Below are 15,112 nucleotides of genomic sequence, written 5' to 3'. Positions count from 1 at the left end.
TTTAATTAATTAACTGGTACTATTATTTATTTAGTTTGCTTTTTCTGGTGACAATCTGCACATTTTCCACCATAATGGAGAACCATGTCCCAAAGCAAATGTAGCAGATAGCTATGAGGCTCAGATATCTCCATTTTGGATCTACAATCAGGCATAAAAAGGCAGGTGAAGAACCCACAAAGTGATCAATGTGGAGCACTGCTAACCTCGCATAGATCGCCATCAATCAGGATTTGATTATCTGAATGCATCTGAATAAAAAGTGAAAGTGAAACAAAAAGTTCTGCCACTATCAAAATTTGTGCTCATAACTGCAGAGCTAGAAAATTAACTGGGAGATTTTTTTTGATAAGTTATTAAAGCAAGCAGGAGATATTTACCAAACTTCTGAGGAGTGACACCTTTCTTCTTTTTATTATTTTACACAAGAGTGAACTGGATATTTGGGGGATTTTGTGCAGTAGGTTAGACAAAAATAAGACACTGGAAGACATCGCAGTCCGTGTAACTATGGAAATGTTAAGCATATCAGAATACTATTCTTGCAACCTACAGAGGGTTTATGAGACGTTTTTGCTGTTTTTTTCCCCTCACACTCATGAGCGTCTCTTAACAGCATCACTAACTCACTCAGTTATTCCCTCTGAAGACAAATCAGCATCTCTCCACCTGATACAGTTGTGCTAAGTGCATCTGTAGTCATTCAAATGAAGAAGACTTTCAAAAATGGCGTTTATTAAAAAAAAAAAGAAACCACCATGCTGACTTCCTCATCTTCAACATAACAATTGAGATAGAAAATGGCGTTGAACCTTGACACAAAGCATCCAGTGTAATAAATAAATACAACATCCTTCAAAGATCTGTGAGAGAAACCTAAGAATAATCCCACATCTTCACGCCAGATTGACAGTTCAGAATTAACGGCAGACTACAAAACAGAAAATCTGAGAACATTTGACACATTTAGCTAAACGTCCCAGAAACACCACGCAGAGTTACCCTGCTTGTCTGAACCACAGACAGGCTCACAGACTAATGGGATTACATCGTGATACGCACAAATCATGTCAGTAGTACATTTTAAAGCATGTTTTTAACATAAAACAAAAATCTGCCGTCAATGTGTTGCTTTTAAAAATATTTGTATCTTTCATAGGGCTGAACGAAGGCCAGAAATATGAGCTCTGTGATCACAAGTTCAAATTAACCCAGCAAAGGTCAGTCAGCCCATATATTTCAGCCAGAGGGTCACTCAAATGGTTCCTAATGATTTTCTTGGATGGTCTTTGACTAATGCAGGAAATACTGTAAGAGTCATACTCGAAGTCTGATTTGATAAAGCTCAAATACAGATCTAATTAATTTACCATAAAAGACTGGAACAAGGGGGTACACAGCTATAACACAGCTCTGCTAAAATACCTAAAGTTTACTTTTTAAATTGTAAGTAAAGGGAAATTAAACTAAAATACAAAATTACAATATTTCTTAACAAAGAGTAGTTAGAGCTCAAAAACTAACTCTAAAATCACAAATAGCTTTAAACTTTAGTTGTATGGATTAAAACAAATTCAGTAAATTCTGATTAATGCTGAACTTTGGATTTGTTGACAGGCTTGGTTTTCTTTCAGAGCCCAGATGTCCTCCTGTGAAAGTTCTTATGATAAGCAATCAATCTAGCTTCATATGCAAGACATGTGAGCGAGTTCACCAAAATGCTAAACAATTCCTGTAGGACTGTTTCTGTTTTATTTGCTGGATGTGTGCTTCTAAAACCCTAAAAATACGGTTTAAATATGGAAATTAAACTGATTGACGGCCAAAACGTGTGAAGATGTCCACTGGAAATTTGCATGGAAACAAAACATTTGATTCTTGTAATGGCTGGAGAAACTCAGAGATTTTCAAACAGTGCCATCTACAAAAAAAACCAACAAAAAAACCAAAAAGAAAAAACCCAAAGAAAGCAACAAAACACACCTGAAGCTCCATTAGTCACTGCAGTTCTTTACAGGGTAGCATTTGCTTTACTCTTTGTTTAGTCACTACTAATGCAGTTTAAATGTAACAGCAGTCTGAGGCGCTGCACCTGACTGACTGCAGGCCCTGATTATCAAGAAGCTGCAGCAGATTACATAAACCAGCATGCAGACTTTTTTTTTTTTTTTTACACGACCCAATACTTTCAAACTTTAATCATACGGTGTGTTTTTTTGTTCTTTTGTTTTTTTGCTGGTGTGAGGAAATACAGTATGTGCCAGAGCTGGAATGCAGAGCAAAGTCACTGGATTCTTTCACTTTGAGGGAGTCGCGTTCAAAAGCTTAAAGGCTGTTAAATGACTGGCCTCGGTTATAAGTAGCCTGGCTCTTAGGGTAGCTTGGCCGAGTTTCAAACAAGGCTGCTGTCCTTGAGCTAATCCAATGCTAGCTGGCGGCTGCTACTGGCTTTGCATGCTTTCTTGACCTAACAGAAAAACGCTAACTCACACAAACTGGAATACGAGCCGATTGGATGCAGAAAAACCTGGTGAATAAGCAGCCCGCCATGTTTGCACCTGGGAAATCACTAAGTCAGTTTAATTTGATCTCTGGTGTGATAGAGAGGGAGTTTAAAATGAATCCTTGCACACTGCTCCTGAACACCACCTCCTCACTTTGTGTCATGAGAAAGATTTATATCACATTTACACATAATGGAGTTCACATGTTAGGTACTGTTGGTGGCAATAACAGCCCGCTGCTTTCACAAGAACACTCAAGCTTAGTGTTGTTCACATTTTACTGACTGAAAGCTGAGAAAAGCCTGCATTATATCAGCTGAACTGTTGACACTCAAATCCAGTAAGACCTGTATGAAACAGAGACGTGTCTGATGAAATTTTGGCTCATATTGTGCAGATTTTTCCTCAATTTCCAGCTGACTTACATTAATTTCACAAAGAAGAAGCTCCTTCCAGTGTTTTTAATTGCAAAAAGAAGGCCAGACATTACTGACCGTATCCTTTTGGTCATTCATTTTGAAATCTTTTTAACACATCTTCAAAGATACTACACTGTAAAAGTTGTTCACCAGCTTGTAATCCTTTAAATAAAAGTGGACACATACAAAAAGATGGAAAACAAAGACTCACAGCACAGAAGTCAGAAAGAGTAAAACTTAAAAATGGGAAAAAATCCAACTGAAAGTCAGCATTTTCCATCTCACTTGTGTCAGTTCAGCATGATGTGAGTGGTAAAAAAAAAAAAAAAGTATTGCACTGGTTTGATGTGAGTCTATGGATGGGCGGTCATCATATAAATAACAACAAGAACCAAGAACGGTAATACCATAACAGTAGTAGTAGTAATAATAATAATAATAATAATAATAATAATAATAATAATAATAATAATAATAGTAACGCTAATAAAAACAGTTCAGACTAAGGTCCCCTCCAGCTGCCGTTTTACCACTGCTGCCAACTGAAGTCATCGTTGGATCCAAAGACCAGGAAGAAGCCCAGGATCGTCCCAAAGATGACTACGTTACCTGTTAGCACAAGCGCACATGCTCCCCAGGCAATCTGTAAAGTGATAAAGAAAATTCAGGTGAATGCTGAATGCTACAGAGCTTATTTGGGTAACTGAGACATTTTATTTTGCTGATTTAAAGACCTGCTTTTTGTAGAATTCAGCTCTAAATCATTAACATGCAAAGTACTTTTTCAGAGTTGGACAAAAAGGAACTGACAGTTAAAGTTGGACAATCGTTCACACACCCTTGTTGCACTGCTTTCCACCTTTTACGAAACAAGGCGGTGACTCGTTGACAAGCGGTATTTAGCAGTTGCTGAATTGTCCTATCAGTTGGTGCAGTAATAATAATAATAATGGATTGCATTTATATAGCGCTTTCGGGGTCCTCAAAGCACTATACAGTTCCACTATTCATTCACTCTCACATTCACACACTGGTGGAGGCAAGCTACAGTTGTAGCCACAGCTTCCCTGGGGCAGACTGACAGAAGCGAGGCTGCCATATCGCGCCATCGGCCCCTCTGGCCATCACCAGTAGGCGGTAGGTGAAGTGTCTTGCCCAAGGACACAACGTCGGGGCTCGAACCAGCAACCTTCCAGTTACAAGACGAACTGCCAACTCTTAGAGCCACGATCGCCCCTTAACATTAACTAAGAAATCATATTTAAAAATCAGATTAAAGACTATATATGCTGTTGTGCACCCTGATCATTTCATAGCATACGTTACTGTTCTTTTAATTAATTCAACTGATTATGTTATTTAGGCCCCTTTGCTGGCTGCTTTCAGCCAGTTTAAAACCAAAATAACCCAAAATTGGTGATATTCTTTTTTTCTTTCTTTGCAACAAGCTGTGTCATGAATGCTTTAAAGCAAGCTGCATATAATATAGTCTACTATCTTTTTTTTTGGATGGCTGGAGAAACTACAGAGACTGCTAAGGACCAGAAAGTCAAATCAGACTTCCTCAAACTAATGACTGAGCTCCAGCACTCTACCTAAAATGTCCTAAGAAATGATGTGCTTGCATGCATGTCGCTCATAGAGAACTGCAGAACCTCTGCATTTATCTGCACAACTGATAATCATTTGAAACACTGGATGCTGTTTACAGCACCTTTGCAGTCATTTATCACTTGCTGGTGGTGAATATAATCTGTTTATAATTAGCGCTGCTGGCTGACCACACAATGAAACTGTCACTTTCATTGGGCGTAAATACTGAAAGAGACAGGAAGTCTATGACCTCACAACACTATACCTGCAGTTATCTGTCAGAGTTTAGCTCTTTATTGTTTTACACTTAGATTTTTGATTAACTGAGCTCTTCTGCTTTCGCCATTTTTCCATACTTCTGTGATACTTTTGTATAGCTTTTTTTAGCCATCTTGTTTTATGTCATTGTATTTATTTTATTGAGCAAGGCACTTTTCTTTTTTTCATGTTTTGGTTGCTGTTGCTTTTAGCTTATCTTAAAACTAAGCCCTTATATAGTTGTGTGTAATTTATATAGACAAAAGTCAGAACATTTAAAGTAAGCCCAACGCAGAGGATCCAGACCCTTGGTTTGGGAACCACTGCTTAAATAACCATGCAGTACACACTGAATTAACAGGTTTCAGTTACTTACTACTTCAGCTCTTGCGAAGACGATTGGCAGGCCGAAAGCTGAGATGACGATGCCCGTCGTGAGGAAGATGGCCAGCTCTTTGCAGGCGTTACTGGCCGAGTCTGTGTCATCGACCACTCTCCGCGAGATGCAGTAAGGGATGGGAGAGAGGATGTAGAAAAAGAGCAGGAACAAAGGCCAGTATTTGCTGCAGAGAGGCGAAAAAGCGAGAGAAACAGGGGGCATAAACACCCACATGCTATGATGACAAAGGATGCAGTGAAGTGAATCGAAGGATAAAGAAGGAATCGCTGCTGAGGACTCCACACGCCAACTTAAGGGGTTTCTTTCATAAAGCAGGAGCTACGTTTCTGTAACCTCTAGATTTGAATACAGATCAGATGCAGGCCTGCAAAAAACATATCCATCTATATTGTTTTTAATACTAGCATGTAAATTGACAAGAATCTCAAAGAGCTAGATTATTATACAGTTGCGAGAAAGCTCTGTACCTGGGGAGATATTTCACTGATGAAAAACGAACAAAAAAAATAAAACTGTAAAAATAAAACTGTGTGGGACACATTGTGCTTCATATATATATATAAATATATATATTATATATATATAATATAATACACACACACACACACACACACACACACACACACACACACATAAGGAATTACGCATTTTCTTGTCACTTATAGGCTGATAAATACGCATTATGCTGAAGTGAAGCTGTTATTTACTGTAAATACTGGAATGGAAATTAGATGAAAAAAGGCCAAATATGTTGCTGTTGCTCATCCCACATACAGCAAATGAGAAACTGTCTGCACTCATTAGAATAATAACCATGAGGTGTGATGGTGTGCACACACACAAAGCTGATCAGGTTGTCTTGTAAGTACAGAGTATAATTATCCTGCAAACTGCAAGAACTTATATTAACCTAAAAGTGTTTATACAGTGCTATAATTCAAAAACAGGCTTTGTACTAAAGCTGTGCAATTACACATCACTTAAAATTATAATACACAGATTATTATAACAATATAGCTGAGATAGATGCTTATTTATTTTTTGCTACAGGTTTAGTTCAGTTCACATATATTTAATTAATTATTTATCTTATTAAGGTGAATTATAATTAACGTTGATGGCAAAAAGTAAGCTTGTATTTTTAAATAAAGCCACTGTTTTTCCAGAGTGTGAGTAATTCTAACAAATAATCATTTCTCATTAATGGCCAAAATAAATGTGATTTCAAAACTGAACAGCCTTACTTTTATAAAAGCATCAGTAAATCAGCCTACTTACTGGTTTAAATCGCACCTTTCGAACATTTAATACCATCAAGATTCCAGCTTCAAGAATAAGACTAAAACTGTCCTGAACACCATCGGGAAACATCTAAGCAGCACATCAATTTAATGAAAATGATACAGTTTTATTACAACATCTCCCCATCCCGAAATAATTGTGCAACATGTTTTTTTTCCAGTTTACCTTCTTATCTTTACACAGACTGCATGTGTAGAGTTTCTCCAGTCTAACAAACCACTAACTGCACTTACACTAAAAGCCACATGAACACATTAACACAGCACTTTTCCTATCACATACATCATATGTTTAACCTCTTCACTCTTCTCCACTAGGATCATTTTCTCTGTTTGTTGCCAGTGTACATTCATAGACCTGAAAAACCAGGATTATTTAATCATCAAACAGCTTCATATGACCACTACATCTGATTGGCAATGTTAGGATGAATTAAGCCACAAAAGGTAAAGATATCCTGGGTATGTTGAATTTACCTCTATTTTTTTTTTTTGTTATTCTTTTTTTTAGGAGGGGGGTGACACGTGAAGATGATGTCAGTCACATTTAACCTAAAGTTATGATTGTTCAAAAAGGCATGAGAAAATAAATTTAAAAGTACCAAATTCCAGCCCACATTTATGTACTTCAAGAGCCTGTAACTCTGATAATTGCTTAATTTAATGCAATCCTGCTTTCCTCCACTAAAAGTGGTCAGGTTCTGTCACACTTCCCTGGTTTTATATGGTGTCCTTATGTTCTAAGAACGCTAATCTGGTCATGAATGCAGCTATAGTTAAAGCTGTGACGGGATCATCAAAGGTGCCAGGAAGTACTAGGCTCACATGGTCTGTGATGGTTATACTTACTCATACACAGGGAGGGCACATCCAAGCATGAGGAACATGAGGCCGATGGCCCCTCCAAAGGAAAGGCTGATGAGAGCTGCAAGAGAAGCAGAGGATAAGGGGACCCCAGTGTTAGCACAGGGTATATCCACAGGAAATCACTAATCTCATGGTGGCTGCAGGGCCCCTGGAGATTTGGGGCTACCATGTGATGAATCAGCTGATTTCACGTGTGTGACAGCTACGTTAGCAGCATAAACCCTGCTAACATGGGTCCACGTTAAACCCAGACAGCCATAGTCCGTGCGGCCACTGGTTAAATTCTATTAAAATCCCAGCGGCTGCCTGAAATCAGTCAGCGGCTGTGGGAAGTTAAGGCGCAGCTAGCATTAGCGTTATGGTTATTTCTGCGTTGTTGTAGTATTAAACAAGAATGGCGTTAACTGTGGCGCAAGAATGCAGCACGCTGCACTGCTACATTGTTTTCATTACGAAACGCAGAAGTTGGTTTGGTTATTTTTGTTATGTTGCGGTTGCGGTTGCCTCTACCGAAACAGTGCAGGTTCATCACCGAGCTAATGCTAACGTCTGTCAGTACTGGCCCTGCGCTAACTCCTTCTATCGTTACTTATCTGAGCGTGACAAACGCGCAAACATGCCTTGTGCACATTTTGTTGAAATTATATAAACAGAGGCTGAGTTCAGAAGCTTTCTGAAGGGAATGAAAATCTCCTGCTGCTTACCTTTAATCCCGGCCATCTCTGCTGGACAAAAGCTCGCCACACAGCCCGGACGAATGACAACAGTCCCCCCCCCTCCTTTGCTCGGTAGCCGAGTCCGACCGAAGCCAGCCGAGTCTCCCCGTAGCTCCTACCCTGCCCACCGTGCTGCTTTCATATGCTGACACAAATGTAGGAATTCCGATAATTACCACTACGATCCTAAAAGCACCCAAATTAAAAGCACTGACACCGCAGAACTGTCCGTTTTAGAATTCTATAAACTCCTCCAAAAGTATTCATAAATATAATTTCCTTAATGTGTAGGCTAATAAATGTAGTTTGATATAAAGTACTATGTTTGCACTTCAATTTAACGTGTAGTAGGGTTAGCCGTGAACGCGTCAGTTGCATGCGTCATTTTGAAATTAAAAACTACATGCCCCCCAAATAGTAGGCTTTTATTAACATTGGAAGAGCGTCCCAATTTATGACTACGTTTCATTTATTCCGCACAGAAATTATTTTAAAATTAATAAACGTATTTGTTGCTGTCCCGGATGTAAACACATTCTGTTTCCGGCACCGAGAGCGTCCACTCAGCGGAGATGGCGAGTGGAGGAGTATCTGTGGCTTCTCTTTGGACCGAAGTCAACCGCTGCGGACAGAATGGAGACTACACCAGAGCCCTCAAAGCTCTCACTAAAAGTAGGTATACAGGCTGACTCTGAAAACGGAACCAGAGAGCGGACACGCGGCGGATTTTCCCCTCTGCTCCCGCAGTGCAGTACCAGCTGTTAGCATGTGTCTGAGCTAACGGCAGTCAGGGTGTTAAATACACCCGTGGAGCTTCGTGTATTAAGCTCTGATTAACGATGTGTAATAAACATATATATATATATATATATATACACCTGCTGAATTAGCTATTTGTTGTGTGACTTTGAGCCATCGTTAAATAATATTTAGCCCCCTAAATCCACTGTCTCATGACTGACGTGTCCCTAGCCAACCACGACAGCTAACCCATGATTAGCCAGGCGGCTGTCCTGGAAACGTTAAGCGGCTGCTTTACACTCCTCTTTTACACTCCTCTGTCCTTGCACAATCACATCAGCGTCAGGGCGAAATCTTTTTTTTGTTCGTAGCGAGTGATGTTCACTGCTGTTTTCTTTCTGTCCTGTCGCAGTTTTACACGAAAACAGGGACGATGTGACGGCACTGCACTGTAAAGTGGTTTGCCATATCCAGAATGGGAGCTTCAAAGAGGCGCTAAATGTGATGAACACCCACTCAAAGGTGCTCGGCAGGTAAGCGGCACGCTGTCACTCACCTGTGCTTGACGTATAAATTACTCCTGTAGTTCACTGTTGACATTTAAGTGTCTAACGGTGTATAGTTTCACAGCAATTCTGCCATGCTCTAAGAAAAAGTACAAAAGTCTTGTAAGGTTTGTTCTTTATGGTGTGTTGCACATTTAAACCCTTTTTCGGGGGTGGGTGGGGTCTTTTTTCCACTCAGTGAGGTGGTGTTTGAGAAGGCGTACTGCGAGTACCGGCTGAACAGAGTGGAGAGCTCCCTGAAGACCATCGAGAGTGCTCCTGAGCAGACAGACAAGCTGAAGGAGCTTTACGGTCAAGTGGTGAGGCTTATATTATATTATATTATTACTGTTTGTAGTCATGCAGTTGATGGAAGCTGTAGGAAAGAGTTGATGAAGCTAGGTTAAGACCTTAAGGCACTATAGAATTTTGCTTTAAGAGCGGCAGAGAAATATGTGAGGGTAGTGTAGTACATGTATGAGGACAGTAAGGAGGTGGCAATAGAGACTTGCAGGTCGACAGATGAGGTCAGCCAGGAGCCTCAGTGGACTGATGTTCACAAATAAGACTGATTTGTAGTAAGACAGAAATACAGCAAGACAGAAAAGCAAAACGGAATATATGATGTAACAGTGAAGACGCAAGGAGCAGAGGTGTATCTTGAGTAGTTTAAATATTTGTCAGTCATCCAAAGCAACACACAGTACACCAGAGAGCTTTATAAGAGAGTGTAGGCAGGGTGGAGTTAGTGTTTGCAGTGATTTGTGACAGAAAGATAGCAGCAAGAGGGAAGGGGAAGGTTCACAAGATGGTGGGGACTTCTATGATGTGTGGTTTGAAGATGTTGGCGACACTGACCAAAAGAACGGAGAGCGAGCCGAAGATGTTAAAATTTTCATTGGGAGTGACCAAGATAGGAGTTAGAGAGCCAAGGCTGAGATGGTTTGGACATGTGCAGAGCAGGGATAGTGGATATATTGGACAAAGGATGATGAACAAGGAGCTGCCAGGCAGGAGGAAAAGAGAAAGACCACAGAGAAGTTTCATGGATGGTAGTGAAGGAGGGCATGCCGAGGGTTGATCTGACAGTAGAGTATGCTGGAATATGGTGAGATGGAAGCAGATGATCCCTAAAGGGAGCTGTTGATAGAAGTAGATTATATTACTGTATTTTTTAATTGTTTTTTTTACATTTTTTTTATACAGTTTAGTGTATATTTACTGTTTGTGCTAAAGAAGTCAGTCATTGGTCATCTACTTGTTGAAAAGAGCAGCAAAGTTAGAAGAAAAGAAAGTGTTGAGGCCTTTAAAGCTGCTGATTGTTAATATGTGGCATTTTAAAATCTGATCATCTAGCATCAGAACTGCAAACAAATCATATTCAAATTAAACGGTATATAATAAATGCAAACAGCTTGCTGTTTGAATATGTGGCTTCTGTATTTGAAACATGATTGTAAAAACATTTAAATGTTGTTAAGTAACATTGTAAAAAAGCAGATAGCAAAAGTGTAATTGAGCAATTTTTCTCTGAAACGGAGACATCAGGGTTGTAGAGCGTAGCATTTTCACCTCTTAACGCCACTGCTCTATTTGTGTTTGTCTTAAAGTAACTTCAGTGTTGTTAAAACTATCCCCAATATTTGTGAATATCAGCTTGTTACAATCTTTATGCAGTCTATATGATTTACTATTATTATTTATTACAGTGAGACATTCTTTTGAGAAGACAAGGGTTTTGGGTTTTGTTGGTTGGTGAGTGAGAATGAGAGATTTGTAATAAATGGTCAGCTTGGCAATTTCTGTGTATTTCTAACAGGATATTATTTTCGTCTTGTTGTGAGAAGAGTGACGACGTCTGCTAATCTGAACCAGCTCTTTTCTTTGTGCAGTTGTACAGACTGGAGCGCTACGATGAGTGCAAGTCTGTCTACACGGATCTGATCAGGAACTCCCAGGACGAGTACGAGGAGGAGAGGAAGACCAACCTCGCCGCTGTGGTGGCTGCAATGAGTCAGTGGGAGAAGGCTCCAATGGTAAGCATTCATTGGCACAGTTCATCAATCAGCTTTTCATTTGAGTTTTTAAATCAAAAACTTACTTTCTCCACTTTGTTGCACAGAACTGGAGTCAGACTGTTTGATTAGAACTAGAATAAACTCATGTTTGAACATGTTATGTTTTCCTTTTGCAGGAGGATCTGGGTCTGCCTGAGTCAACGTATGAGCTCTGCTACAATGCTACCTGTTCTCTGATTGGCCAAGGAAAGCTTACAGAGGCCCTCAATAAACTACAGCAAGCAGAAGGTCAGTTTATATTCAGTCTCTGCTATCAAGCTGGTGTTTGATGTATTTTTAAAATGATGTAATGCCCTCAGACATAAACTGATCATTTCTTCTGACAGAGCTTTGCAGAGTCTCGCTGGCAGATGATTCTGTAAGTGTTTTTGAGACCTATTTCAATTTCACTTCTAGTAATTTCACCCAAACGATGGTCCAGAAGTATGTCACAAGTCTAGTGAAATTTAGTCCACTCTTAACATACTTTTAAGTCTTAAAAAATTCTACATTTATGCATTATTTACATAAAAATTGTATGGGAATAACCTTGCTGTAATCATATTTTGGCCATATATGTGTATTGATATGCTAAGCTTGTTCATAATTATCTTGTATTTGTAACACTTACTTTTCACTGTTTTCCAGCTAATCACCATCATTTCTTGTTTGTCCCTTTCAGGATATGACTGAGGAGGACATCCAGTCGGAGCTGGCCGTCATCCATTCTCAGATGGCGTACGTCATGCAGTTGCAGGGTCGCACAGATGAGGCTCTGCAGCTCTACAACCAGGTCATCAAGCTCAAGTGAGTTGCGGCATCATTGCATCAAATTTAGTCCCAAAAAAGATGATGGGAATGCATTTAGACAGTTCAGAAGCATCTAGAGGCAGGCATTAAGTTGTTAAATAGATTTTCAGCTTGCTCTAATTCTTTGATTTAATTTCAGGCCATCTGACGTGGGGCTGCTTGCTGTGACTGCCAACAATATCATCACCATAAACAAGGTGGGTTTGAACCTCCCTGAAATCCACTTTCAGACGCTAAACAGGGATCATAAAACTAAAGTTTCAGCCACGACGCTGGTGCTAAGGCTCGGTCTCTTTCCTCAGGACCAAAACGTGTTTGACTCAAAGAAAAAGGTGAAGCTGACGAATGCTGAAGGTGTTGAGTACAAGCTGGCAAAGAAACAGCTGCAGGCCATTGACTTCAACAAAGCCTTGCTGGCCATGTACACTAACCAGGTACGGGTGTGATTGGAGGAGGAATGAAAAATAATCAATAATAGGTAATTATTTTCTCACCGATGGTGCTTTTGCCCGTTAACAGGCTGACCAGTGCAGGAAGCTGTCATCCAGTCTTCAGGCTCAAAATCCAGGACATCCGCGGCCGGTCCTTATCCAGGTGGCTCAGCTGTGCAGAGAGAAGCAGCACAGCAGGGCCATAGAGCTGCTCCAGGTATTAATGATGCACACTGCTCCTTATTATGAGAACCGATACACATTCTCCTCCTTTTGTCTGATTATGAGAAAATGATCAAATGATGCACCAGTTAACCTAAAAAATCACAGTGGTGAAAGCTGATTGAATATATAGTTAATATCGCACTTTAAAAATCCTTCAATGAAAATGTTAAAAAGTATAGAAGCAGGAAAAAGTACTGAAAGATTTGCTTTTTTCAGTTTTTTATTTTTATTTTTATTTTTTTTACAAGAATTCATCTACGAAATGTTTTCACTGTGGTTGCGTGGTTTTTAAAAATACTGAAAAATGTCTTCACGGTTAAAAGTGATGCTTAACTGTGAAGACGGGAATACAAAAAGGGATACAAAAAAAAAGATGCCCTAAAACACTTACAACACTATTGGGTTTGGATGAAAATGTTCGTATTTTGTCCTTCAGTAATTAATAGTTTCATTAATTCTGTTAACTGGTCTTTTTCTTTTCTTTTCTTTTCTTTCTTTTTTTTTCTTTTGCAGCAATTCTCCGATCAGAATCCAGAGAGTGCGTCTGGCATCAAACTGACAATGGCACAACTCTATTTAGTACAAGGTAGTGATCTGCATTCGAACACACACACCCCGCTCTGTCTTACTGTTTTTTTTCTCTGTGGACGTGATAGTATTTCATATTTCTAGCTTCCTAAAACAAACACGCACATTGATTATTATCGCCTGAGTACTGAAACAACAATAATTAACAAAGAAACAAACGAGTGCAACTTCAAAAGGTTTTTTACCTTTAAACTTTGAGCAGTTTAATTTTGATACATGCTCCTCATTAGGTGTTATAATCCAATGAATGGTTTGGTCTTCAGGTCATGTGACAAAAGCCTGTGATGTCCTGAGGTCTATTGAAGAGTTCAAGCACAAACCAGGGATGGTAAGACTAAAGATGCTACTTTTACTTTTTTTTTTCTTCAATTGTTGTTTTTCTTAATTAAAATGCCCCGTTAATGTCAAAATTGTTGACTTTTACGTTTTTTGTTCCCTCATACATTTATTTTGACCATGTCATCGTCTCTTCAGGTTTCAGCTCTGGTAACAATGTACTCCCATGAAGAAGACATCGACAGCGCCATCGATGTTTTCAAACAAGCTATTGAGCATTACCAGTCTGAACAGGTTTGTGTGTCACGGATGGTGGTTCGTGTTGTGCAAGTCTGAACCACTGTTTTACACTTTAATTTCTGTTGTGTATAGGTCAAACACTTTCAGTTAGCTTTCATTTCAGACGTGTGGTCGTGTTCCCACTGTGTCTTTTCTCCTGCACAGCCTGGATCTGCTACACATTTGGCTCTTGTAAGAGAAGCTGCCAATTTCAAGCTGAAGTATGGACGGAAAAAAGAAGCCATTAGTGACCTGGAGCAGCTGTGGAAGTGAGTTAAATCCCTGCTAAACACTCGGCTGGTTCAACATGTGTCAAGTCTTTTTATTTTATTTTTTATTTTTTTTAAATCTCGCAGATGCTGGTTTTATTTCTTTATAAAATATACCTCAAATGTCATCAAACTGTTTTCATAAAAATCACTTTTCTCAAAACAGACAAAACACCAAGGACGTCCACACATTGGCACAACTCATCTCTGCATATTCTCTAGTGGACACGGATAAAGCCAAATCGTATCCTTTCATATTATTAAATACAACTTATGGATGCTTAAACGGTTTTGTTTTATGTTTTTTTTTTGTTTTTTTTTACTAACTGGAACATATTTGGATTCTCAAATAACATTTGTTTTGTGAAAAATATCAAATATATTCTGATTTTAGCTCCTTCAATTTGAGGATTTGTTATTTTTCTCTGTGGGAAACTAATGTTTTTGTGCTTGGAAGTCAGAGAGAAAACAAAAGAGATAAAACGACCTTTAGCTCATTTTCAACAAAGCTTGGTATTTTGTTGACAAAATAGTTTATTAATTTTACAAATGATCCATACCTTATTGAAGTAAATGTAACCCAGGAAGACCAGGATGTAATCTGGATGTCAGCAGTTGTTGCATCCTTAGCTTTTTTCTACAGGCTCAGCAAACACCTACCGTCTGCAGACACCATGTCTTTCAACGTGGACATTGACGAGCTGGAGAATTCCCACGGAGCCACATACGTCAGGAAAAAAGCCGCTAAAGTCGTGGGAGAAAACCCTCCCAAAGAACAAGGGTAAACGTCTGTTACTCTCTTCTGTGGCTACTTCTGTTATTTTTTTGTTTTT

General features: G+C 39.3%; 2 protein-coding genes across 2 annotated transcripts in view; one reads left to right on the top strand and one right to left on the bottom strand.

Moving 5' to 3' along the window:
- Positions 1-718: 718 nt before the first annotated feature.
- leprotl1 (leptin receptor overlapping transcript like 1) lies at positions 719-8,159 on the bottom strand. The gene is made up of 4 exons (XM_005924066.3): positions 8,047-8,159; positions 7,325-7,400; positions 5,151-5,337; positions 719-3,566 (listed from the first exon to the last, which is right to left on the bottom strand). Exons 1-4 carry the CDS (start codon positions 8,060-8,062, stop codon positions 3,450-3,452), a joined length of 396 nt encoding a protein of 131 aa, XP_005924128.1. The 5' UTR covers positions 8,063-8,159; the 3' UTR covers positions 719-3,449.
- Positions 8,160-8,578: 419 nt separating this feature from the next.
- srp72 (signal recognition particle 72) overlaps positions 8,579-15,112 on the top strand; it is a 9,001-nt gene continuing 2,467 nt past the window's right edge. The window contains exons 1-16 of the mRNA XM_014334135.2: positions 8,579-8,730; positions 9,212-9,332; positions 9,544-9,664; positions 11,237-11,380; positions 11,539-11,650; positions 11,749-11,780; positions 12,084-12,208; positions 12,351-12,408; positions 12,514-12,645; positions 12,731-12,859; positions 13,381-13,453; positions 13,719-13,783; positions 13,930-14,025; positions 14,176-14,279; positions 14,446-14,523; positions 14,923-15,060. Coding sequence (XP_014189621.1) covers positions 8,631-8,730; positions 9,212-9,332; positions 9,544-9,664; positions 11,237-11,380; positions 11,539-11,650; positions 11,749-11,780; positions 12,084-12,208; positions 12,351-12,408; positions 12,514-12,645; positions 12,731-12,859; positions 13,381-13,453; positions 13,719-13,783; positions 13,930-14,025; positions 14,176-14,279; positions 14,446-14,523; positions 14,923-15,060 — 1,628 coding nt within the window. The 5' untranslated portion in view covers positions 8,579-8,630. The remainder of the gene's footprint in view (positions 8,731-9,211; positions 9,333-9,543; positions 9,665-11,236; positions 11,381-11,538; positions 11,651-11,748; positions 11,781-12,083; positions 12,209-12,350; positions 12,409-12,513; positions 12,646-12,730; positions 12,860-13,380; positions 13,454-13,718; positions 13,784-13,929; positions 14,026-14,175; positions 14,280-14,445; positions 14,524-14,922; positions 15,061-15,112) is intronic.

This window comes from Haplochromis burtoni, unplaced genomic scaffold (assembly GCF_018398535.1).
Source record: "Haplochromis burtoni strain Fernald_Lab_line unplaced genomic scaffold, NCSU_Asbu1 Contig_73, whole genome shotgun sequence".
Classification (NCBI taxonomy): Eukaryota; Metazoa; Chordata; class Actinopteri; order Cichliformes; family Cichlidae; genus Haplochromis; species Haplochromis burtoni.
Note: the sequence above shows the minus strand (reverse complement) of the source record. Positions and strands in the feature narration are given on the sequence as shown.

What these genes read in the sequence shown, in the direction of transcription:
- leprotl1 (XM_005924066.3), bottom strand. An exon ending in TGTGCCCTCCCTGTGTATGA is followed by an intron (nt 5,338 to 7,324) that starts GTAAGTATAACC and finishes GCCTCTCTGCAG; the next exon opens with CAAATACTGGCCTTTGTTCC. An exon ending in TCTTCGCAAGAGCTGAAGTA is followed by an intron (nt 3,567 to 5,150) that starts GTAAGTAACTGA and finishes ATCACTTTACAG; the next exon opens with ATTGCCTGGGGAGCATGTGC.